Genomic DNA, 23,983 nt, shown 5'->3' with positions numbered 1-23,983 from the left:
CGAAGGAACGGGCGAGTATTCTGATAGGTGTACTCGCCAATTTAGTTATTGATCAGAGGATCAAAGGCAACTACAGCACTGCCATCTACGTAAACATCACAAGTCTAATCATGAGCAAGGAATTCCTTTAAACCCATTGTCCTCTAAATGAATAAGAGTGGCGCCGAACAACGACGTCCACGGTCTTTGATCAAAGACAACACTTTGTTCGCTCATGCACAGCTTATCGTGGTGATTATCTTTGCAGTGGTTGAAGCAGGCAGCAGGGGTGACAGCGTATTATGCAATCACCTGTCACCCCTTCCATTTGCCAGATTAACTGCGAATTACTTATGCATGAGCGTTATCATGAATAAAATAATTTTGTCTTTGATCGGAGACCGTGACGTCGTCACTTCAAATATCAGTCCCCCCCGCCCATACCACTACCCCACCACCACGACCCACGGCAATGAACTGTGCCATTATTTTGCATGGAAAGTCATAAAACTTCTCCTTTCCGGATTTTCCTAACAAAAGCAGAAAATAAACTGGTAGAATGGTTTTCTATCACTGCAGCTTTAGTGATTATTTCAGAAGGTTTTTAGGTCAGGACCTGTCGGGGTACATTTACCATACATTAGTATCGAGGACGCTATTGAGTTCTGGCTAAACTCTCGTGTAGTGCTTGCCGAGAAACGAACTGGTATGACAGAGCTAACAAACCAGTTATGAAACCAGTCCCTTCGAAAAATCCTCGCTCATTGATAAAGAATGACGTACTTCATCGCATGATCGCGACTATATAAGGCTCAGTAAATATCACAATCTCGGGTTTACAGCAGCCTCGCACCCAATCATTTCAGATCCTCGCCAATTCCTGATACACGGTGTGATCGTTGCATCGTCAACCAGAGCGTCGACCAGGCAATTATCATCTCGCATGAAAGCACGTGATTTCACCACAGCTTGAGATAGACCACACCCGACATGCCAGACGTAGGAGTATTTACGTTTTCACAATAATCAATCTATCGTGCACGCTGTAACTTTTTGGAATAAAACATTAGATATTAGTCAGTTCTGAACGTGGTGATATACGAGAGGTTGATATTTTGAAAATTGGATCGTGGAAAGTTTCTGACATTAATTTGGAGGTGAGTCAACGAAGTGGGTAATCCACCACTGCGATTGGGCAAAAGGCTTGGAATAGGATCAGTCCGATTTCTGCATTGTCACAACCAGTTTACCAGGGGGTAGGGGGTTGATGTGCACTCGCGAATGCTTGGCCGAATCATCTCCAGCAAAGGGATCGCAGGTGGGTCGAGGTATCGGTCAGTCTGGCTGTGATCCCGGTCAGGTTAATATCTGTGATACAGGTCAGCTGATCTGGGGTCTAACCAGTGATTGGCTAGGTTCGGTGTTGGGTTTTCGTAATGTAAAAACAAAGTGGGAAGCCTGGAAGAAATCGAGGTCCTCTTCAGATTCCGGCCATTGGAAGAAGCCGAAGTCCGAGTTTAATATTCCGAGTTTTGATTGATTTTCAGCTACGTGTCTTGCATTCCAATCTTGTCAGAAACGTGAGTTTCTGTATTAAAAATAACCTTGGAACTAGCCGATGTCCCCTTTACTTATTCCTCCCTGCATTGTTAGTTCGTCCCAGATCTTCTATCGGTCTGGGAAAGGACAAGAACTCGTCTTAGTTTGAAGTCAGCCCACTTCGACACATGTTTATATATCGACGATGCATATTTCTTTGCAGGAGGACTTTGAGCGGCGATATGGAATCTGAACAGCCGCAGCCAATGCAGCAAGGCCCTCCTGGGGCACAGTTTAGTCAATCTCCACCGCAATATGAACAACAGACACAATACGGACAGCCTGCAGGAGGCATGCAATATGGACAGTCGCCACAGTTTGGACAGCAAGTATGGATGCATCACGGGCCGCCCCCGCAAAACTTCGGAGAGCAAGTTCATTACGCTCAGCCAGGCCAGGTCTCATACGTCCAGCCCGGCCTAGTTCCCTACGCCCAGCCAGGCCAGATTCAGACTGCCCATCCAGGCCAGGTTCCATACGTCCAGCCCGGCCAAGTTCCCTACGCCCAGCCAGGCCCGTCAGGGGTAGTCATAGTGAATCAACCAGTGGTTCAGCATAACTACAGTGTTCCTCGGGGGAGGTATCCTGGAGTTCTTATGCTCCTTGCTGCCCTGATGAATCTCATCGGATTGATTGTGATGAAAGCGTTCTACGGGGGATTCGAATTATTGAACACAATCGGAATGGGTGTTGGAGTAATCTGGTATTTCATAGTTGGTGTACTGGCCGTTGTCGGTGCTGCTACTGAGAAACGGAATACAATGAGTGTTGCTGTCAGTGTCATAGTCACTGGGACCCTCAGCCTCTCTGCACCACTATACCAGGTACGTACATTGTCTTGTGAAAAACCGTTTTTCGGGTAGAGCAGATTTCATGGTAACGCTTAAGCAGCCACAAGATGAAATTAAAAGTATCTTTTCATAAGTATTCGAAGTTCATTTGTGCCTTTCGGAAAATGTTTACATGAAAACATTTTACTTTCAGTCTTTTAGAAACGGAAGATCGGCGGAGATGCAAAATCCTTATTTCGGCCAAGAAAACCTGCTTTTTGCTGACCTACCTTTAAATTCATAAAAATGGCGCCGGGAGATGCACTCCTGTGTGACTGAGATTGGCCAGTTTCGGAATAACACCGCACCGTTTTTGGAAATTCATATTAGAATAATACACCACTTACCAATCTTGCTGGGGATAAATCTATGGATAATCCAGTAATTTGCATTTGTGGAACATCTCTTTCAGAACACTCTGTATAGAAACAACACACTAGGCAAGGACGTGGCGGCCGGCAGTGAGTCCTCCAGTACTCATTTAGACCATACGGAGAGTCTATACTTTGTACCAGAAATATGACATTATTTTTCAGATCACAATAGGAGGTATTGGCCTTTGGGGAATCCAGACCAACGTAGAATATGGCGTACTAGCTCATTACATGTGGTCACGACCGGTAAGAAAATGTTTAGATTTTGTCATCAAATGCATTAGGCGAGTACAGTGAAGAAGCGGTTTCCTCGTTTCTGTTCTGTGTATAACATCTATACCGATAAACTACATGTACTTGTACTTGCACCAAAAATTGGTGGCATCATTTACTAATAATTTGTCTGTTGGAACTTTCGAACCTAGAATTCTCTCAACTGATTTCCCTTCTGAATTCTCTCAACGAGTGATAATTATAATCTAGTCTATGCGGCGCACCGCTTGATGCAAGCCAGGGTTATTTTGTACCACTGTGCCCGTAATATTAACCATGATCCCCTAACCACTGAAACCGCTCCTAACTCTAGTCAGTGTGAGCCCCTCTGACCCTCCCCCCTTCCCGAGAATCCCTCGCAACCCTTATTCACCGTTTAGACTTGTTTCTGCTCTGTGTTAAGCCTTGCTATAACCTACTACTACTAGAACCTCCTGGAATACTCTCAACTGATTTCCGTTCTGTTTTTCCAGTTCTCAATCATCCTGCTCTGTGTCGTGATCACGGCCTGCGTGTCCTTCATCGTGTGCATCACGCTGATTGTGTTAGCCAGTCAGGTGGTATGCCAGTGTTGCCGATCCACCGGTCAGACCTCCGTAGCGGCTCTCTACCAACCCACGCAACCCGCCGGGCAAAGTCCTTATCTCCAGGCACCTCAGAGTCTCTACCCGGCCCTTCCACCCGACCAGAGGCCAACCATATTGAAGCCAGGTGCTCCCCCAGTAGAGGCGATTCGTCCAGACGAGCCCTCAACAATTCCGTGAGGTGTAAGGACAACGAGTGAGAATTATCTCGCCATAGAGATGAACATTTCTAATCAAATCTAACAATAAACAACATAGAATGTCCTGGCATATCTTTACAGTGCCCCCCAATAAAGTGGCCGAAGGGGCTCGCTTATCATGAACGATACGTATAAGGCCGAAGTTACATAGACCTCATTCGTTCATTTACCACGAGTCACTTTCCGGGTTTTTCTTTCATTCCTCGGTGAATGCACGCCACAAGGCCGTGCTTTTACAGGGGAACGAAAGCTAAAGGGGAAAATGAGTCCTGGGAAATGAACGAATGAGGTCTATGTAACTTCGGCCTAATGAACAAGTAAGGGTAGCATTGACTTTCAAAGATGATCAATGCTGCAGCGTGATATTGCAGTGAATGTATAATGTGCTAAAATATGACTCTATAGAGCAATCATATGAACACTGTGATATTAGTTATGTCATGAGCCATACATACATGATCGTAGATGAATAATAATAGCAAAAATAGCATTGACTTTCAGTAATGACTATGCTGTACTCTGTCAGCTAACAATAGATTCTTACAATGACAAAGCGTTACATCTCACAATCAATATTTCCAAGGTATTGACTACTTTCGGCGCGTGATCTACATGGATGAGGCAATTACATGAGCCACACCCTATGTGGTGATATAAGTGAGCTGTCAGGATGTAGGTATAGTATAACATCCGAGCTGAATAGGATACACAAGCAGTGTGGCGCTTGCTGGTGGAAATAAGAAATATGTTCTAGTGGTGTACTACACTGTAGCCATACTTTTTATATCGGCTGTTCCGACGGTCATCGGCTCTGACTAGGACGCTGGAGGACGAAACTTTAGTATTTTATTCCTAGATAATTGTATATGAGTCTGGATACAAGGACTGTAGCCTAGATGTAGGTGAGTAAAGAGTTGTCGTAGTGTTGTCAATACCATGACCGACCATACTGTGCCATGATACCTGGCCTGTCGAGTAAAGTGTCAACCTTATGAAAGGGTCGGCCAGTTTTGGCTTATAAGACACTCTTTTACTTCCAAACTCCTTTCTCCAATGCCAGGCGCCCTGCGAGAAGGCACTTCTGTACACTGTTTTCAACTAGCTGGCGGATAAGTAATCGGCTGCATCGGAAAGAGGCTGCCGGCGAGCCTCGAACCTACAACCTTCCGTTCTCGAGGCGTTAACCACTTGGCCATCGGGAGCGGTATTTTTGCTTTAGGGGCGTGACATTTACCAAAAGGGAAGACATGCCCTCAAGCCATTTGACTTGGCGCACTATATTTGACGCTGCAAGGGGAATAGGCTTTCGTGCATAAGTTTTCAATGAAAGCCACTGTTGGCCGACCCACTACAAAAAAATGACAACTGTACCCTCTTGTAATCAGTAACTGAGAGCACTAATCCGGGAACAATTTCTTGACCGAGTATAAAAAGGAGAGGTGACAAACAGATTTTCCGAATCGACGCTGTAACCTTGGCTTCACTTTTTCTCGTCCATGTAAGATGTGGAGGCAATTTTTATTCATGGGTTGTATTTCGATTCCATAAGATGTGGTGTGGCTTTGCACTTGTAAGTCTTCCGATTATTTTCGGCCATACATGCATGCAGTACCAATTTAACAATGACGCACTACCTGGTCATAGTCTGCAATCGGTATCGATCCGCGCGTCAGTCGGGGGAAATGTGGGCTATAAAGGAGAAACAAGCATTGCCTTAGACCTAGAGCGTTTACAGCTCGTAAAGGTACCAAATGCAATTGTTTCGTGAATAGAAGACAAAGTCAACTATTTCCAAATTCTATTCATGGTAAGCATAATGAGAACGTACAGGTGTACTTGGCCTGTTCGTTCGTGATGAGTCGAATTTGAATCTCAACCTTTTACACGAATATTTTGCCCGATTTTGTTTTGCTTCAGTCAACCCTTTAATAAATGCATGGCTTTTTATCTGCAGGAATTTAAGAATGGACCAGAAACCCGACCCAAAATCATGGATGGATGCATTGTCGTGGCAGTACGGTCGGTCGCAGCCCGGTCCATCTCCAAGACAAGAGGAGTCTTCACGGCAAAACCGTCCTTCATCGAGTAGCAAACCCGAACAAAATGTCCAGTCCTCGCAGAGTGATCAGCCCCAGAGACACATTCAACCTTCGAAGCAAGGCCCGGCTCGACAAGCCCCGTCTCCTCAGGAAAGTCAGCCCCAAAGACCGGACATGAAATCATGGATGGACGCATTGTCGTGGCAGTATGGTCGGTCGAAACCCAGTCCGACGCCAAGACAAGAGGAATCTTCAAAGCGAAACTGGCCTTCAACGAATAACGTACCCAAAGAAAATGGCCAGTCCTCGCAGCCTCAAAGAAATATCTATCCTTCGAATCAAGGCCCTACTCGGCAAGCCCAGTCTCCACAGGAAAACCAGCCCTCAAAACCGGACTTGAAATCGTGGATGAATGCATTGTCGTGGCAGTATGGTCGGTCTTCACAACAGCCTCCTCCTCAACACAACCGGGCTTCGCAGCATGGTGAGCCTCCACGAACCGTCCATCCTTCATCCTCGTCGAACGTTCAGCCTCAACAACTCGACCAGTCTCTGTCTTATAGAGGGCCCGAAACGTGCGGGCAATACAACCAGTCAACACAGTACAGCCAGCAAGATAGTGATCCATCAGGCCAGTACGGCCATCGTGATCAGCACGGTCGACATTTTCATGAGTATGGCCAACCTGCCCACTATGCTCAGACCGTGGACAGTGACCAGCCCGCGCAGTGTTACCAAATAAGGCTGTATGAGCCGGGGCAGCAGCAAGACTGCCCACCGCCCGTTAAAGCACCTACATGTAGGCCTCGCAGCAATCCTGATGACTTCAAGGTCCGAGAGGCCATGATCCCTGGAATTCTCCTGATCATCACCTCCCTGATAAATGCAGTCTGTCTTGCTGTACTTCTTAGTGTATATACGAGGATCGAGAAAACGTCCACGGCGGAGATGAGTTTGGCACTACTGTTCTACGCGATTGTTGGTGCGCTCGGAATCGTCAGTGCAATTTGGTCAGACAGAAATATTGCCGTTGGGATCATCGTAATGGCGACCATCACTTGTGTAATTTCAGGATATCAGGTAAGTTGACGCTCATCAGGGGCAACATTAAATCGTATTGTTTGAAAGATTAGAATCATCTGTACAAAGCTACAAATAACGCACGCTATCGCATCTTCAGGACTATTTTAACCTCGTACGAACTACGTGTACATGAAAGGTAATGAGATTTACATAATGGCCTGGTGGTCAAGATGTCCGCCTCGTGAAGGTCATGTTACCGGTTCGAGCCTCACGGTATCCTGTTCGGAGAAGTCACGGTCCTACTGGAAGCTGTTTTCAAAAAACCAACCCATATCTTTCACACTCTGCTTGTACCTTGATGGAATGATCTTTTTCGAAATTTCCGCTGCAGATATGTCTCAACGCCAGCATCATATATTCCCATGATTTGACCAGACGCCAGTTCGGATGGCCGCGGACCTACCATTTTCAATCCCCGGTAAGCATACTAGTTATCTAGCTTACAGAACGGGTGACATACGTAGATACATAGATAGAATAACATAAATAATTGATTGAAAACTGCCCACGTCACATTTGTTTGATTTAGGCATAAGGTGAATCTGCCTAAGTCCCACTTTACCACAGGTGACTCTTTTGGTAAAGAACTGAAAATATCAATTTGGCAAAAACATAACTTCGGCATTTATTTTATGAGGGTGGCCATAGAGATGCCCTTTTAAGGCTTATGATTGAATATAATAACTGAACAGACTGACATCCACGATCAAAATAGGGTAGCATCCCAAATACGAGAATTGATGGTTATGAGGGACTCTTTGGATGATAATATATTAAACTACAGGGAAATTACTGACATACTTGAATATCTATGTACAATGTAACTATACCATAGGGTTGATTATGCGTAATTGTATATGTATTACCTATTCTTGCATTCAGAATTGTATTAATTGGTCATCAGTTTTCGACGCACCCAGTCTAGAGACCGTTTATCGGGGGTATTCCATGGTGAAATACGCTAAATGGACCGCCAGTTCGCATATAATGTAATCCGAATACGAGCTTGTTAGCTGCAATAGCAAGCGTCCCATGTCAGTGTTTTGCTTTTTACTACACTTTGAAACTGAGACAAACGAAATCACTTATGACACGAATCAATCCCTTCTTATCCTTTCAGGCCATGATTATCCCGTTGGCAAACGAAGTTGTCGGGTGGTTAAGCTTTATACTCTGCGTAACCCTGATAGTCCTGGCCAGCAAGGTGGTGTGTCGTACTTGCTTCTGGTGCTACACATGGCAGCCGCGACAGACGATCGGTCAGGACCACGGCCAAGCTGTAATTGGGACTCACAACACTGCGCAAATAGTTGATGGACTGAATTCGCAGCCGTATTCCGGACAACCAGGGTCTTTTGTGTATACTAGTAGCTCACAGACTAAACTTTTAGACCCCGATGATATGGACGCTGTACTTCGTGTCACTAGCTTTTAAAACTGTGAAATAGTCGATATTTAAATGCCCACTTGTACATGTTGTACTGTACTTTACATGATGGAACATGAGCTTTAAACGAGAGTATCTTAAGAGAATAATGGGCCGGTGTATCAAACAGGAACTTGAGTTGAGATCTAGTTGTGATAGTCCGGGAGATTGTTTTATGTTTGACCGCAATCTAAGGTTAAGGTCTCTAGCTGTTCCATTGAACTGCCTTTGTGAATCAATTGATGGGGGTGGGGATTGGTCGTTAATTCTGGCATCTTCACGGTGATTACTTCAAGAAACTTGGGGTAGCACTTCACTCGGTAACGGCGGTCTGTGTTGGCAGTTACGGTACAATGTCATCCCTAAGTCTAGTTCCGAGTCTGCGCAGGAGTTTAGCAATAAAAACCGTTGATTTGATCTCTCATGTTGGCAAATGACTGGTGTGAAAATCATCGCACTGCTCATTATACATGTACATATATACAATGTGTGCAATTGGCCCGTTATAAATATGAACGCCTGACACAATTCTATGAATACTTGCAAAGGTTATGACGAACACTCAGACATACTTCTGTAACCTTTCTCGTTAGCAGTCATGCACACCACACAGTTCATCATTCAACCTGGAACCTCCCTCGACAAACGCAAACGGTAGGTCGGACAAACGTTATCAATGTCGGATCAGGCGTACCATGAAGCCCAGAAACTAAAGGGTTCAATCGACACGTGTTTTAGATGGTTAATTTAATAACTAGGACAGAGAGTGACCGACCTTATCTTAAGTAGTGAAGCTTTGCCATTGATTTCAGATTGTTTATAAGTGAAAAGTTAGCCTGTAGTTAGCCTGAGCTTGTACGATCTCGGGTTCAGCCTCAGACAAGCCTGCTTTGTAGCTCCGTACGAGTTGATCATGTTCAAAAGATTTTTTCAAATATTATCCCAAATGTGTTCATTGCTGGTATATGTGAATAAATATGTGATGCGGTTTAAAATATGATTATCTCAGTGATTCAAATGTAACTTAACATTGTTTCTGGAGCTGAAATAAACGTGATGGTGCAATAAGAGTTCGAGATGTTATGATAATGATGAAGGGATCTCCATTTATTAGATACGTTTTGATTGAAACAGTCTATTAAATGGATTGGGATTTATTATTTCTGGGATTGGGCATATGTCTACCAACACCAATACCGGTACTGCCCCTATCAAATGATCTGCGACCCACGGTCAAAGTGGAACAAAAGTTCATCACCACGGCTCTTACAGTCCATAAGGTCGACTCCCGGTACAAAATAAGATAAAACTCCATGACAATGGTCGTAATCACTAAAGCCTGCACCACACGGTGAAAATTTGCGTGATGCAAGTGACACGCGTGCATGTTGCGACAGGCAAATTCTCACTGTGTGGGGTCGTTTTTTGCTGCGTATCTTCCCTCGCGAGTCGAGACGCAGCCGATCTAGCATGTTTGATATTTTCTCGACACGCGAGGAAGTTAATCACCGTGTGGGGGCTACCTGCAGCAATGTTGCGCGAGTTCGACGAATCACAACAAGCAGATCGGTCACATGATTTATAGGTCAGTCACATGATACCAAAATGGCACTCTGTGGAACTGGCGATACTTCATGGGGTCCTCCTCCCGCAATTCAGCAATTAGATTTGCATAGGCCCCCTTATCCTCTCTTCTCTGAATCCATGGCCTTGTCCAAAGACTACGGTCCACGCGGCGCCGCCTCCGCCGCCGCCTCCGACGGAGTAACAGCAGGAGAATAAGGGCAATTTGGTCTTCTTGGTCCATAATACTTCTCATAGGAGAGACAAGACCACAATTGATTCTTTAAGCCTTTTAGCAGTTAAATTGTCAATGTTTGACCGCGACGCATCAAAGAACGCGTGGTGTTGTGAATCTGAAATTTAGATTATGTTATTCCGGACAGTCGGGCAAGTAAATGGTGAAAAATAAAATGGTGATTGACCACGGAAATTTTTTTTTAATCGACAAATTAGACAGACTTTGATATTTCCACTCTTTTCAGCCAACTGGCAGAAAAAACTCAAAACACGCCCCCTATTACCCAATTAGCAAAATTCGAAATTAATTTTTTCATCAAATAATTTCTTTATATCTGTACTTGCCACAACAAATATTTTTTCAATACCTCTCCAAATATGTACTTGAGAGTAAAAAACATGCACTCGTCTAATTGATAGGCCTCGACCCTCCAACCTATGAATATTCATTAGTGGTCTTGTCTCAGGATTTGACAGTTCCCGGGCGCTGCCATTTTGGTATCATGTGACTGACCTATAAATCATGTGACCGATCTGCTTGTTGTGATTCGTCGAACTCGCGCAACATTGCTGCAGGTAGCCCCCACACGGTGATTAACTTCCTCGCGTGTCGAGAAAATATCAAACATGCTAGATCGGCTGCGTCTCGACTCGCGAGGGAAGATACGCAGCAAAAAACGACCCCACACAGTGAGAATTTGCCTGTCGCAACGTGCACGCGTGTCACTTGCATCACGCAAATTTCACCGTGTGGTGCGGGCTTTAGAATTTCTAGGCCCGGTGCACATTGATAGATAGCGCTAATTACCCCAGCAGTAAAATAGGCCTAGATAGTGACCCGGGTCGCTACGTAGCGCCCCGGGACAGATTGTTTGGAGATAGGTTTGTCCCGGGGCGCTACGTAGCGGCCCGGGACAGATTGTTTGGAGATAGCATTGTCCCGGGGCGCTACGTAGCGGCCCGGGAAGGGTTGGATGGAGTTGGCGTTATACCGGGCCGCTCCGTGATAGGTTGTCGGGAGATTGCGTTGTACCGGGGCGCAACGTAGCGGCCCGGGTAGGGTTGGATGAAGTTTGCATTATACCGGGCTGGTCCGTGATATGTTGTTAGGAGGTTGCGTTATACCGGGTCACCCGGGTAGGGTTGAGTGGAGATTGTGGTATACCCGGGACGGTTTGTTCGACAACGATGCTACCTGTGGTTGGAATAATTTTACTAATGATCACCTTGGTTTCTTTTGATGATTAGTTAGCCCAAGACCGCAGTGGGGTCTCTAAAATGCGCTACCGGTTTCACGACAAATCATCCGAATTCCGTAAATATGATATCAAATCGCATGCAGACACAAGCTAGACTTCAGACATACATAATACTGAAGCCTGGATAAAAGATACAATGTACATGTGCATGTAGTACATATATATTGGCCTGGCAAAGTCATGAAGTATAGGCCTTGCTTCAGAGATGTTATGGACATATTAGGTCATTGTCATCTGTTCATTCCTCCGTCTGGATTCTCTCTTGGGATGAGGCACTGCTCTTGATAGGTCTACTACATGCCATCTCAACCAGGATAGGTTTTACCAGGCCTACCCCCTCAGAGGAGACTATCTATGCAACTGCAATGACGAACAGGGACATCTTCTAGAAGGATTCTCATTTGGGTTGGGGCACTCCGCCCTTGATAGGCCTACTGCATGCCATGTCATCCACGGTGTGGGTTCTACCAGGCCTGCCCCCATAGAGGAGACTATCTATGCAACTGCAATGACGAACATGGACATCTTCTAGAAGGATTCTCCTTTGGGTTGGGGCACTCCGCCCTTGATAGGCCTACGTCTGTTACGGATCAACTCTGAAACAGTTTCAACTCTGAAAGACACAAACTCAACTTTGAAACTGCATCTCTGAAAGTATGAAAGCCTATGACCGCAGTGGGTTCTCTAAAATGCACTACCGGTTTCACGACAAATCAACCGAATTTCGTAAATATGATATCAAATCGCATGCAGACACAAGCTAGACTTCAGATAAACATAATTCTGAAGCCTGGATAAAAGATACAATGTACATGTGCATGTAGCACAAATATATTGGCCTGGCAAAGTCATGAAGTAATAGGCCTCGTTTCAGAGATGTTATGGACATATTTATTAGGTCCTTGTCATCTGTTCTTTCTTCCGTCCGTTTCATATTTTCTTATTGATTTTGAAACCTTTTGTCCTTATATGTTAATGTTTTTGGAACAAAGAGATTGATACCCTGTTCACGGATGTGTAACAGCGCACTACTCCATGACTTGTGTAAGCCTACTACTGTACGTGCATGCGTGTGTGCACATACGAGGGTTTCTTTTCTGCGAGTTGCGAGTTGCGAGTTGGATTTGCGAGTTGTGAGTTACATTTGCGAGTTGCGAGTTACATTTGCGAGTTGCGAGTTGGATTTGCGAGTTGCGAGTTACATTTGCGTGTTGCGAGTTGCGAGTTGGATTTGCGAGTTAAAAATGCCAGATGCCTTCTTTCAATTCCAGTGTCATTAAATGGGTCTAAAAATGTCAAACTAGCCCAAATCGCAAAAGAAAACCCCCGGGTAAATCTTTTCTGCGAGTTGCCAGCTGAAATTGGCAAAGCATGGCCAAATGCCCTTGTATTTAGTCATGTTTGGCCACACTGATAGGCAGCCTCATAGCAGAGATGTCCTCTTTCATTTCCAATGTCATTTATCGGGTCTAGAAATGGCTAACTAGCCCAACTCGCAGAAAAGAAAACACCCTGGGGTAATTCTTTTCTGCGAGTTGCCAGCTGAAATTGGCAAAGCATGGCCAAATACCCTTGTATTTAGTCATGTATGGCCACACTGATAGGCAGCCTCATAGCAGAGATGTCCTCTTTCATTTCCAGTGTCATTTATCGGGTCTAGAAATGGCTAACTAGCCCAACTCGCAGAAAAGAAAACACCCTGGGGTAATTCTTTTCTGCGAGTTGCCAGCTGAAATTGGCAAAGCATGGCCAAATACCCTTGTATTTAGTCATGTATGGCCACACTGATAGGCAGCCTCATAGCAGAGATGTCCTCTTTCATTTCCAGTGTCATTTATCGGGTCTAGAAATGGCTAACTAGTCCAACTCGCAGAAAAGAAAACACCCTGGGGTAATTCTTTTCTGCGAGTTGCCAGCTGAAATTGGCAAAGCATGGCCAAATACCCTTGTATTTAGTCATGTAGTCATTACACCTTTAGATGCACTAAAACCTGCAAGGATAGTGTAGAGTGGCATGTCTTCTGATGATAAAACAATGCCTGTGAACGCATGGTAAGACTGGTGATTAGGGGTTGCTTTTACCCCAAAGCCAAGAGGTAAAAGAAATATGTACATGTATTTGAATTATAAATTTGGGAAATATTCAAGAGAATTTACCATGATTTGCTAATTTCAGCAGGCAACTCGCAGAAAAGAATTACCCCTGTGGATTTTCTTTTCTGCGAGTTTGGCTAGTTAGCCATTTCTAGACCCAATAAATGACACTGGAAATGAGAGAGGGCATCTCTGAAATGAGGCATCCTACCAGTGTGGCCAAACATGACCAAATTCAAGAGAATTTACCATGATTTGCTAATTTCAGCAGACAACTCGCAGAAAAGAATTACCCCTGTGGATTTTCTTTTCTGCGAGTTGGGCTATTTCAACATGTTTTGCCCATTGAATGGTACTGGGAATGAAAGAGGGCATCTCTTATATGAGGCATCCTACCAGTGTGGCCAAACATGGCCAAATTCAAGAGAATTTACCATAAATTGCCAATTTCAACTGGCAACTCGCAGAAAAGAATTACCCTGGGGGTTTTCTTTTCTGCGAGTTGGGCTAGTTAGCCATTTCTAGACCCAATCAATGATACTGGAAATGAGAGAGGGCATCTCTGCTATGAGGCTGCCTATCAGTGTGGCCATACATGACCAAATTCAAGAGAATTTACCATGATTTGGCAATTTCAGCCAGGCAACTCGCAGAAAAGAATAACCATGGGGGTTTTCTTTTCTGCAAGTTGGGCTAGTTCAACATTTTTTGGCCATTGATTACCAGTCGTTCATTACCAGTGTCATTGATTGGGTCTAGGAATGTCTAACTTAGTTGCCTGCTGAAATTATCAAATTGTGGTAAATCCAACTCGCAACTCGCAGATGTAACTCGCAACTCGCAAATGTAACTCGCAACTCGCAACTCGCATGAAAGTCGCACTCGCACATACAGTCTGTTGATGTACACACACGCTGTGTATGCCCTATTCCAAATTGACTCCTTCCCGCGCTCGTCACCAAGGCAACCCCAATTAGACATAAGGAAGTCCAGGCTTCATTCGTAGATGTTCGTATCAAAATTGCCGAGCACTACCGAAGTTGGATGGGATATAGCAATGCAGCAGGCGGATGGGAGAGGGGGGGGGACTCTTATAAATTGGCTAGGCCTAGAGATAGGTTGTGTCGTGACATGTCCTCGGCGACTGTTGTCTCATCTTTAGGCCTACTCTCGGAATAAGACCCCAGCTGGGTGAAACACTAGGCCTACACCCCCTGCCTTATGAAGTATATAGGCCTAAAGGTTGTGACAATCCTCACTGTTAATTGTCTCATCTCTCCGAACTATGGGTTGTGACTTGTCTCCAGCGACTATCCTGATATGCTAGGCTACTAGAGGACACCAAATTTGGTCCTGCCTAATATTATTAACATCATTATCCGCATCATCATCATCATCATCATCTTCCGGTAGGCCTAAATGTTAGGGCGCAGTTTGCGCGTTATTAACCATGAAGTAGTTGCTCATTACGCAGACGGTGCACAGACGTTTATAAAATCTTGGTCGGTGCGATTAAAACGATAAAATCTGGTGGTTAAAATGGTTGTGGTCTACGCGGAGCTGGAGGCTAGGGGTCTTGGCAGATGTTGTCGCTTCTGGGAGGGTGTTCCAGCTTCTGATCGTTCTGTGGAAGAAGGATGATGCCTCTTGCTGGGTGGTATCTGTCCAGGCCTCGGGTCCTCGGGTCGCCCATGGTGATGGAGTCTGGGGCGACGAAGTCCACGAGGCTGTGCCGGATATTGTAAAGCACTGTAGTGATGCCTTCCTTCTCCTCTCTTTGAGTGTATCCCACTGTAGGGTTTGAAGTTGGCGGGTGACAGATCCTGGTCTTCGGTCTCTGTATTCATTGGTGACAAAAAAAATCGCGCTCCTCTTCGTTGAATTCGCTCTAGTAGGTCGGTTGTGACTTCCCTTTTTACGACTATCTGCATCTTAGTAAGAACACCTTGGTCTTGCCTATGTGGGACACTGTCAGCAGCACAGCAGCATGATGTTGTTCTTTGCGATCTGTCTCATCTTGGTAGACCTAGCCCCCCCCCCACAGGACACATTGGTTCTGTCTATGATATCATAGGTTGTGACATGCCCTTTGCGACTATCTGTCTCATCTTGGTAGGCCTAGCCCCCCCCCCCCTCCCCACAGGACTTGTCCTTGTAAGGCCATCCCGATCTACCAGGGACAAATTTATGCCCGGGAGATATGCGTGTTTCGTCTCTCTCTGAAACATACACCCCATCCTGTTTCTGTGGGGACTATTGAGACGCTGCTTTAGTCGAGCAGTCTAGACAGCCTAATGCGTACGCTTTATACCTGAAAACAAGGGGCCTCTGATAATGGCCCCCTTTCCTCAAAATGAATGTTATTTCAGTATTAAGTACAGGCGACCCGCAACCGGCTTAAACCCGCAGACAGAGTATATTATTATACATCTAGGCCTAAGCCTAGGCCTTTTTAGCCAGCAATTGATCGAGGATGAGAAGATGAATAATGTCTTCTGTGTCCGCGGGTTATAGCCGGTGTAACATCTGTGGTTGTTCCCCATGTTTCAGTGTTTCCAAACAATAGGCAGCTAGAGAGACCATGACTTTTCAATAGGGGGGATACACAGAAAAACTCGTCAATCTATTTTTGAGCGTTCCCAAACAATGAGGGGAAACACTCAAAAACAGAAACACTCAAAAACATTTCACCGGTGCTAGGCATGTCACTGCACATAGGCATATTACAGGTAAAACCAGGTATTATACCAGTGGGCTTACTAGTCTAGGCTACTGTGTCCGCGGGTTTTAGCCGTTTGCGGGTCGCCTGTAAAAATACCTTTTTTATACCTGTAATAGGCCTATGTGTGGTGCTATTCTAGCACCGGCTAAAACCTGCGGACACAGTAGGCGTATACAATTATTTATTTTGTACAGGCGACCTGCAACCGGTAACCCGCGGTCATAGTAGTTGGCCTATCTCGATGTAGCCCCACTTTGCTTTGCTCGAATAATTATATAATTCGGGGATAAGCACTTCAGTTTAAAAATAAACTTTTTCATGCCGGTGAGAAGTTTAAAATGTCCTAGGTTAAAATGTCCGGGAACAAAGGATTCTATTATGCGCTTCAATCTCTGAGCTATTGACGGTCAGGGTCTCTATAGAACCATATTGCAGAATACAATAGGGCCGGACACTTTTTCCAGGGGGGACACTTTTTACTTTTACACCGGATCCACAGGGCTAAATCAGAGTCATTCTAAACAACTGTTTAGAATGACTCTGGCTAAATGAATCAGATACAGTACCGGGATTATTATCAATTTGGTTTATTATTTGGTTTATTATTTTGTATCTCACAGAGATATTAAACACCAAGTGTTTTCTTATAGTACAAAGCATAGTACAATTCAATTTATTTCATCTTGTTAATGCCCATGGGGCTGTTACAGATATATCATGAAGCATAGGCCTATGAGGAGAGACGAAATATATGTTCAGTAGGGGCCTATGTAGGGCTTGTGGTATTCGACTCGATGACTCGACGACGCGATGGCTCGATGACGCGATCGTTGCTATGGATTTTGCTAAAATACGGAATCCCATGATCCTGGTCTCCGGGCTACCGCTGCAACAACAGTGGTTTTAGCTCGGCCTTTCCATACCCAGCTTCGGTATGTGGAAGGATGTGCCCCCCCCCCCCCCCCGCCATGGCCACTGAAGATTGGTCCCCGCGATTGATTTTGATATTTAAAGGACTCGCGAAAGTTTCATAGCATGCAAAATGACCGGAGATTTAATTGACAAACAAGCTTCTAGTGGCCAATGTCAGATGTCATGTGGTAGTCTGTCAACAATCGGAATTTCGCATATGTGCAGTTTTTTAGACTCAGTCACTCAGTCCCTCTTCCGTCCCTTGAAATTTGCCCCCCCCCCCCAATACATCAGCCCCTATACATGCTTTCCGAAATTGGTGGCTTGCATTGGAACTAACTTTTTCCCCCTTGTCCGTCATTAAAGGCATTCAAGTGTGTTGGTCAACCATGACTATCTCCTTTGTCCCTCCACCATAGGCCTAGTTTCCCCTTATGACATCACTATTTCGGACACTCAGCGCCCCATTTCTGGAAAGGTGTATAGGACATTTAATATTGCCGTGCTGAACGGATATCCAGAGCCGACCTTGTCTCCAGGAACTGGCGTGTCATTTTAACATTGGAATTTCTGCTCGTAAAGAACCTGGGTAGGAGGTTGATCTGAACCAGCCATATTTAGGTGTATTTAGCTGTATTGACGGTAAGATACCAGTGGCTTGCATAGCAACATGGAGCATGGTTTTATCAAAAATGCGAACTTGTAGGAAACGAAAAATGGTCGGATTAGATACGGTGAAAACAGCTGGAAAGGGGTTGGTAATGATCGGTTCTTTTTTATTTTCCTCCACTTATGATTCTATGTATAAATTACAGTCCAAGCAGTGATATTCTTTAAAAAGATTCCAACTTGATCGCGTCATCGAGTCATCGCGTCGTCGAGTCATCGAGTCGAATACCACAAGCCCCTATGTAGGCCTATACCCTATAGCTAGGTAGGCCTATAGTACAGGACGCCAACACACGACCCCCAATAAGCAACCCAGTTCCTCACCCCGACCGCTTAATAAACGCGTGGGGATTACCTAAAAGGCCTGAATTCACCCATGTGTATGCCACGCGATTGTGTTGTAGTAATTAAGATTGGATATAGGCCTAATTATTGTGTTTGTTGGAACCAGCTTGCCTTGAACCAAGCAGCGTGTATTATTATAGGCTCTTTTGGGCTGCCCATCTTGGACAGGTTTAGGCATGCACTGTAGTGTATAAAAGATGACTTTAATGGAGTTTTTCTGTAGAAATACTGATTATTGTTTGCACCTCTTTTATGCTTCAGCCCAGATACAAAATCTTCTGAAAATAGCATTTTAGTATTCTGCTTATAACATAACTTTGTATGACTGTGATTAGATTAAGTTTTCACCAAAGGAAAGACAAATAAATGACATTTAAGGCCCTACTTGTTATTCGTTGTGAAGATAATTGTCATTCAAAAATGTCATGCTCATACATAATGTGGTATGAAAGATTGGTGTCCTATTGTACCAAAATGAAACCGATAGTCGCAAAGGACATGTAAACCTTTGATAAAATGCAGGGCAAGGTGTCGTGTTCTATATACTAAGATGAGACCACAGACTCGCAAAGGACATATAATATCATAGACAGAACCAAGGTGTCCTGTTGCACCACGATGACACAGTAGTCGCAAAGCTAGGGCATGTCACAACCGTTGATATCATAGCCAGAACCAATGTGTCCTGTGGGAGGGGGTAGGCCTACCAAGATGAGACAGATAGTCGCAAAGGGCAGCCACAACCTATAATATCCATAGACAGGACCAATGTGTCATGCTGTACCAAGATGAGACAGATAGTCGCAAAGGGCAGCCACAACCTATAATATCATAGACAGAACCAATGTGTCCTGTGTGGGGGGGGGGCTAGGCCTACCAAGATGAGACAGATAGTCGCAAAGGACAGTCACAACCTATTATATCATAGACAGAACCAATGTGTCCTGTGGGAGGGGGGGGGGCTAGGCCTACCAAGATGAGACAGATCGCAAAGAACAGCATACTGCTGCTGTGCTGCTGACAGTGTCCTTCATAGGCAAGACCAAGGTGTCCTTACTAAGATGCAGATAGTCGTAAAAAGGGCAGTCACAACCGACCTACTGGAGCGAATTCAACGAAGAGGAGCGCGATTTTTTTTGTCACCAATGAATACAGAGACCGAAGACCAGGATCTGTCACCCGCCAACTTCAAACCCTACAGTGGGATACACTCAAAGAGAGGAGAAGGAAGGCATCACTACAGTGCTTTACAATATCCGGCACAGCCTCGTGGACTTCGTCGCCCCAAACTCCATCACCATGGGCGACCCGAGGACCCGAGGCCTGGACAGATACCACCCAGCAAGAGGCATCATCCTTCTTCCACAGAACGATCAGAAGCTGGAACACCCTCCCAGAAGCGACAACATCTGCCAAGACCCCTAGCCTCCAGCTCCGCGTAGACCACAACCATTTTAACCACCAGATTTTATCGTTTTAATCGCACCGACCAAGATTTTATAAACGTCTGTGCACCGTCTGCGTAATGAGCAACTACTTCATGGTTAATAACGCGCAAACTGCGCCCTACCATTTAGGCCTAGCGGAAGATGATGATGATGCGGATAATGATAATAATAGTATTAGGCAGGACCAAATTTGGTGTCCTCTAGTAGCCTAGCCTATCAGGATAGTCGCTGGAGACACGTCACAACCCATAGTTCGGAGAGATGAGACAATTAACAGTGAGGATTGTCACAACCTTTAGGCCTATATACTTCATAAGGCAGGGGGTGTAGGCCTAGTGTTTCACCCAGCTGGGGTCTTATTCCGAGAGTACGCCTAAATATGAGACAACAGTCGCCGAGGACATGTCACGACACAACCTATCTCTAGGCCTAGCCTATTTATAAGAGTCCCCCCCCCCCTCCCACCCGCCTGCTGCATTGCTATATCCCATCCAACTTCGGTAGTGCTCGGCAATTTTGAGAACATCTACGAATGAAGCCTGGACTTCCTTATGTCTAATTGGGGTTGCCTTGGTGACGAGGGCGGGAAGGAGTCAATTAGGAATAGGGCATACACAGCGTGTGTGTACATCAACAGACTGTATGTGCACACACGCATGCACGTACAGTAGTAGGCCTACACAAGTCATGGAGTAGTGCGCTGTTACACATCCGTGAACAGGGTATCAATCTCTTTGTTCCAAAAACATTAACATATAAGGACGAAAGGTTTCAAAATCAATAAGAAAATATGAAACAAACGGAAGAATGAACAGATGACAAGGACATAATAAATATGTCCATAACATCTCTGAAACGAGGCCTATTACTTCATGACTTTGCCAGGCCAATATATTTGTACTACATGCACATGTACACTCATGGTCAAAAGTTTATAGACACCAGATTTTGCACATTTTCTCAAAAACGGCTAATCCTTTTTTACCCAAATTTTCACCAATGGTGGAGAATCTTCTTGGCTATCGAATGATATCATAGTTGATATCAAGACCAATTGTATAACAAAGTTATTACATACTTTTGAGAGGCATCTATTTTTCACTTTTTGGTTGATGGATTTTTTAAATCGAAGTATAAATCTTGCATCATACAGATAACAATGCTCAGACTTTCTGTGAAGAAAGTATTTGAAAATATCATTTACTTTTCATGATATATCAAAATATCAAAATTTTTATTTATCCATATTCTGAAAATTTTGAGATTTTTCTGATTTTTCGATATATCCTAGTAGTACCCATGTCCCCTGAATGAATGGTGATTTTTTTCTGATTTTCAACTAAAGGAACATCTTGAAATTATAATATGAACATTTTCATACTACCAAGTATCCACCTTTTCTCAGCAATATTAGCTGCTAGCTGTGCTCAATTGGTGCCATTCATTATTTGGGTATGACTTCTCAATGATACAGTTGCAAAAAACCCAAAAATATCAAATTATCAAAATATCAAAATATCAAAATTTTGATATTTCGATATATCTCAAAACCGAAATGAGATTTATCCAAATTTTTTTCACAGAAAGTCTTAGCAATGTGCAAGATATAATGTAGGGTAAATTTGGTTTTGAAAAATTGATTAACAAAAAAAAAACAAAACATGCCTCTCAAAATTATGTAATAACTTTGTTATGCAATTGGTCCTGATATCAACTATCACGTCATTCGATAGCCAAGAAGATTCTCCACCATTGGTGAAAATTTGGGTTCAATAGGATTAGCCGTTTTTGAGAAAATGTGCAAAAACTGGTGTCCATAAACTTTTGAACATGATTGTACATTGTATCTTTTATCCAGGCTTCAGAATTATGTTTGTCTGAAGTCTAGCTTGTGTCTGCATGCGATTTGATATCATATTTACGAAATTCGGTTGATTTGTCGTGAAACCGGTAGTGCATTTTAGAGAACCCACTGCGGTCATAGGCTTTCATACTTTCAGAGATGCAGTTTCAAAGTTGAGTTGGTGTCTTTCAGAGTTGAAACTGTTTCAGAGTTGATCCGTAACAGACGTAGGCCTATCAAGGGCGGAGTGCCCCAACCCAAAGGAGAATCCTTCTAGAAGATGTCCATGTTCGTCATTGCAGTTGCATAGATAGTCTCCTCTATGGGGGCAGGCCTGGTAGAACCCACACCGTGGATGACATGGCATGCAGTAGGCCTATCAAGGGCGGAGTGCCCCAACCCAACTGAGAATCTTTCTAGAAGATGTCCCTGTTCGTCATTGCAGTTGCATAGATAGTCTCCTCTGAGGGGGTAGGCCTGGTAAAACCTATCCTGGTTGAGATGGCAGGTAGTAGACCTATCAAGAGCAGTGCCTCATCCCAAGAGAGAATCCAGACGGAGGAATGAACAGATGACAATGACCTAATATGTCCATAACATCTCTGAAGCAAGGCCTATACTTCATGACTTTGCCAGGCCAATATATATGTACATCATGCACATGTACATTGTATCTTTCATCCAGGCTTCAGTATTATGTATGTCTGAAGTCTAGCTTGTGTCTGCATGCGATTTGATATCATATTTACGGAATTCGGATGATTTGTCGTGAAACCGGTAGCGCATTTTAGAGACCCCACTGCGGTCTTAGGCTAACTAATCATCAAAAGAAACCAAGGTGATCATTAATAAAATTATTCCAACCAGAGGTAGCATCGTTGTCGAACAAACCGTCCCGGGTATACCACAATCTCCACTCAACCCTACCCGGGTGACCCGGTATAACGCAACCTCCTAACAACATATCACGGACCAGCCCGGTATAATGCAAACTTCATCCAACCCTACCCGGGCCGCTACGTAGCGCCCCGGTACAACGCAATCTCCCGACAACCTATCACGGAGCGGCCCGGTATAACGCCAACTCCATCCAACCCTTCCCGGGCCGCTACGTAGCGCCCCGGGACAATGCTATCTCCAAACAATCTGTCCCGGGCCGCTACGTAGCGCCCCGGGACAAACCTATCTCCAAACAATCTGTCCCGGGGCGCTACGTAGCGACCCGGGTCACTATCTAGGCCTATTTTACTGCTGGGGTAATTAGCGCTATCTATCAATGTGCACCGGGCCTAGAAATTCTTAGTGATTACGACCATTGTCATGGAGTTTTATCTTATTTTGTACCGGGAGTCGACCTTATGGACTGTAAGAGCCGTGGTGATGAACTTTTGTTCCACTTTGACCGTGGGTCGCAGATCATTTGATAGGGGCAGTACCGGTATTGGTGTTGGTAGACATATGCCCAATCCCAGAAATAATAAATCCCAATACATTTAATAGACTGTTTTGAGTATAAATGTGAAAAACATCATGAACGACCATTGCCATAGCCCTTCGGTGTGTGTGAGTAGCTTATTTTACTCATTAGCTGATAAATCATCGCATGAACACCCTGACAAAAACTCAACGCATCAATGGCATAAGAACCAAAAGGTTATGGGAAAGACTCTGACCTACTTACCAATATCATAACTACTAAATGCACAATACTATAACTTCGCTTCGTTGAATACATTAACATCTCCTTTGATGTATCAGAACAAGGATTGACCTTGTATTATATCAAAAGCGTGCCGATACCATGGATCATATCGGAATACGCTCTCTGACGACAAGTGTCTTGGGATAAACTCTCTTGACAGGTAAGGTGTGACTATCATAGTGGTGCGATTGATTAGTCTAGATAACTGCTGAAAACCCAAGTGAAATGCCCTCGGACACCAAGTAGACACTGACATCATCATCAGGCTATGCAAAGATCAAATTGACACATTGTCAAAATACCTTGTAAAATGTAGTTGCTGCTTATCTGACAATTGCAATCATATGATTACTCTAGTGTTTCAGATGCATTCATTTACAGCGGTAGTCAAAGATACCACCAATCGAATTGCACCAAAACATGTATTACTCTACAGCTCTCTATTAAATTCATTACCAGTGGTAGTCCAAGATACAACCGATACCAAAACATGTAACACTCTGTTCTCTACGATGCATTCATTACCAGTGGTAGTCAAAGACACTACCAAAACAATCTTTTCTGACACATTCCTTACGAGAGTGGCAGTTGAAACTGCACACAACTATAAGATCACACTACTAAAATAGATATAACATACGTCATTGTCCGTCGCAGCATTCACATCGCCGTTTGCACAACAGTGCAACTAAATGTGTTGAATGTGTTATTATGATTACACAAGAGCATGCACTCTGGATAGGTTGCCATGGCAGACATCGCTTCCATGCAGCCACTGCGACGTGACTTCACAGTGCAATGT

At 44.3% G+C, this 23,983-nt stretch overlaps 2 protein-coding genes across 3 annotated transcripts; both read left to right on the top strand.

Annotated features, from left to right (window-relative positions):
- The first annotated feature begins 911 nt into the window (after positions 1 to 911).
- LOC135486839 (uncharacterized) lies at positions 912 to 3,819 on the top strand. Its single transcript, XM_064769943.1, has 4 exons — positions 912 to 1,136; positions 1,742 to 2,402; positions 2,945 to 3,028; positions 3,529 to 3,819. Exons 2-4 carry the CDS (start codon positions 1,761 to 1,763, stop codon positions 3,817 to 3,819), a joined length of 1,017 nt encoding a protein of 338 aa, XP_064626013.1. The 5' UTR covers positions 912 to 1,136; positions 1,742 to 1,760.
- LOC135487007 (uncharacterized) lies at positions 3,723 to 9,445 on the top strand. 2 transcript variants are annotated; one of them, XM_064770252.1, is made up of 4 exons: positions 3,723 to 4,741; positions 5,794 to 6,958; positions 7,293 to 7,379; positions 8,082 to 9,445. In XM_064770252.1, the coding sequence occupies exons 2-4, from the start codon at positions 5,804 to 5,806 to the stop codon at positions 8,394 to 8,396; spliced, it is 1,557 nt and encodes a 518-aa protein (XP_064626322.1). In that variant the 5' UTR covers positions 3,723 to 4,741; positions 5,794 to 5,803; the 3' UTR covers positions 8,397 to 9,445. The 2 variants fall into 2 exon arrangements, with proteins under 2 accessions (XP_064626322.1, XP_064626323.1); XM_064770253.1 differs by lacking the exon at positions 3,723 to 4,741 and adding an exon at positions 5,589 to 5,646.
- Positions 9,446 to 23,983: the final 14,538 nt, after the last annotated feature.

This window comes from Lineus longissimus, chromosome 4 (assembly GCF_910592395.1).
Source record: "Lineus longissimus chromosome 4, tnLinLong1.2, whole genome shotgun sequence".
Taxonomy (NCBI): Eukaryota; Metazoa; Nemertea; class Pilidiophora; order Heteronemertea; family Lineidae; genus Lineus; species Lineus longissimus.
The sequence above is the reverse complement of the archived record's forward strand: the minus strand, read 5'-3'. Positions and strand labels throughout refer to the sequence as shown.

Coding starts and splice junctions, on each gene's coding strand:
- LOC135486839 (XM_064769943.1), top strand. CDS start 1,761: ATGGAATCTGAACAGCCGCAGCCAATGCAGCAAGGCCCTCCTGGGGCA. Junction 2,403..2,944: donor TCTCTGCACCACTATACCAG/GTACGTACATTG, acceptor ATTATTTTTCAG/ATCACAATAGGAGGTATTGG. Junction 3,029..3,528: donor ATTACATGTGGTCACGACCG/GTAAGAAAATGT, acceptor CTGTTTTTCCAG/TTCTCAATCATCCTGCTCTG.
- LOC135487007 (XM_064770252.1), top strand. CDS start 5,804: ATGGACCAGAAACCCGACCCAAAATCATGGATGGATGCATTGTCGTGG. Junction 6,959..7,292: donor GTGTAATTTCAGGATATCAG/GTAAGTTGACGC, acceptor TTTCCGCTGCAG/ATATGTCTCAACGCCAGCAT. Junction 7,380..8,081: donor CCTACCATTTTCAATCCCCG/GTAAGCATACTA, acceptor TTATCCTTTCAG/GCCATGATTATCCCGTTGGC.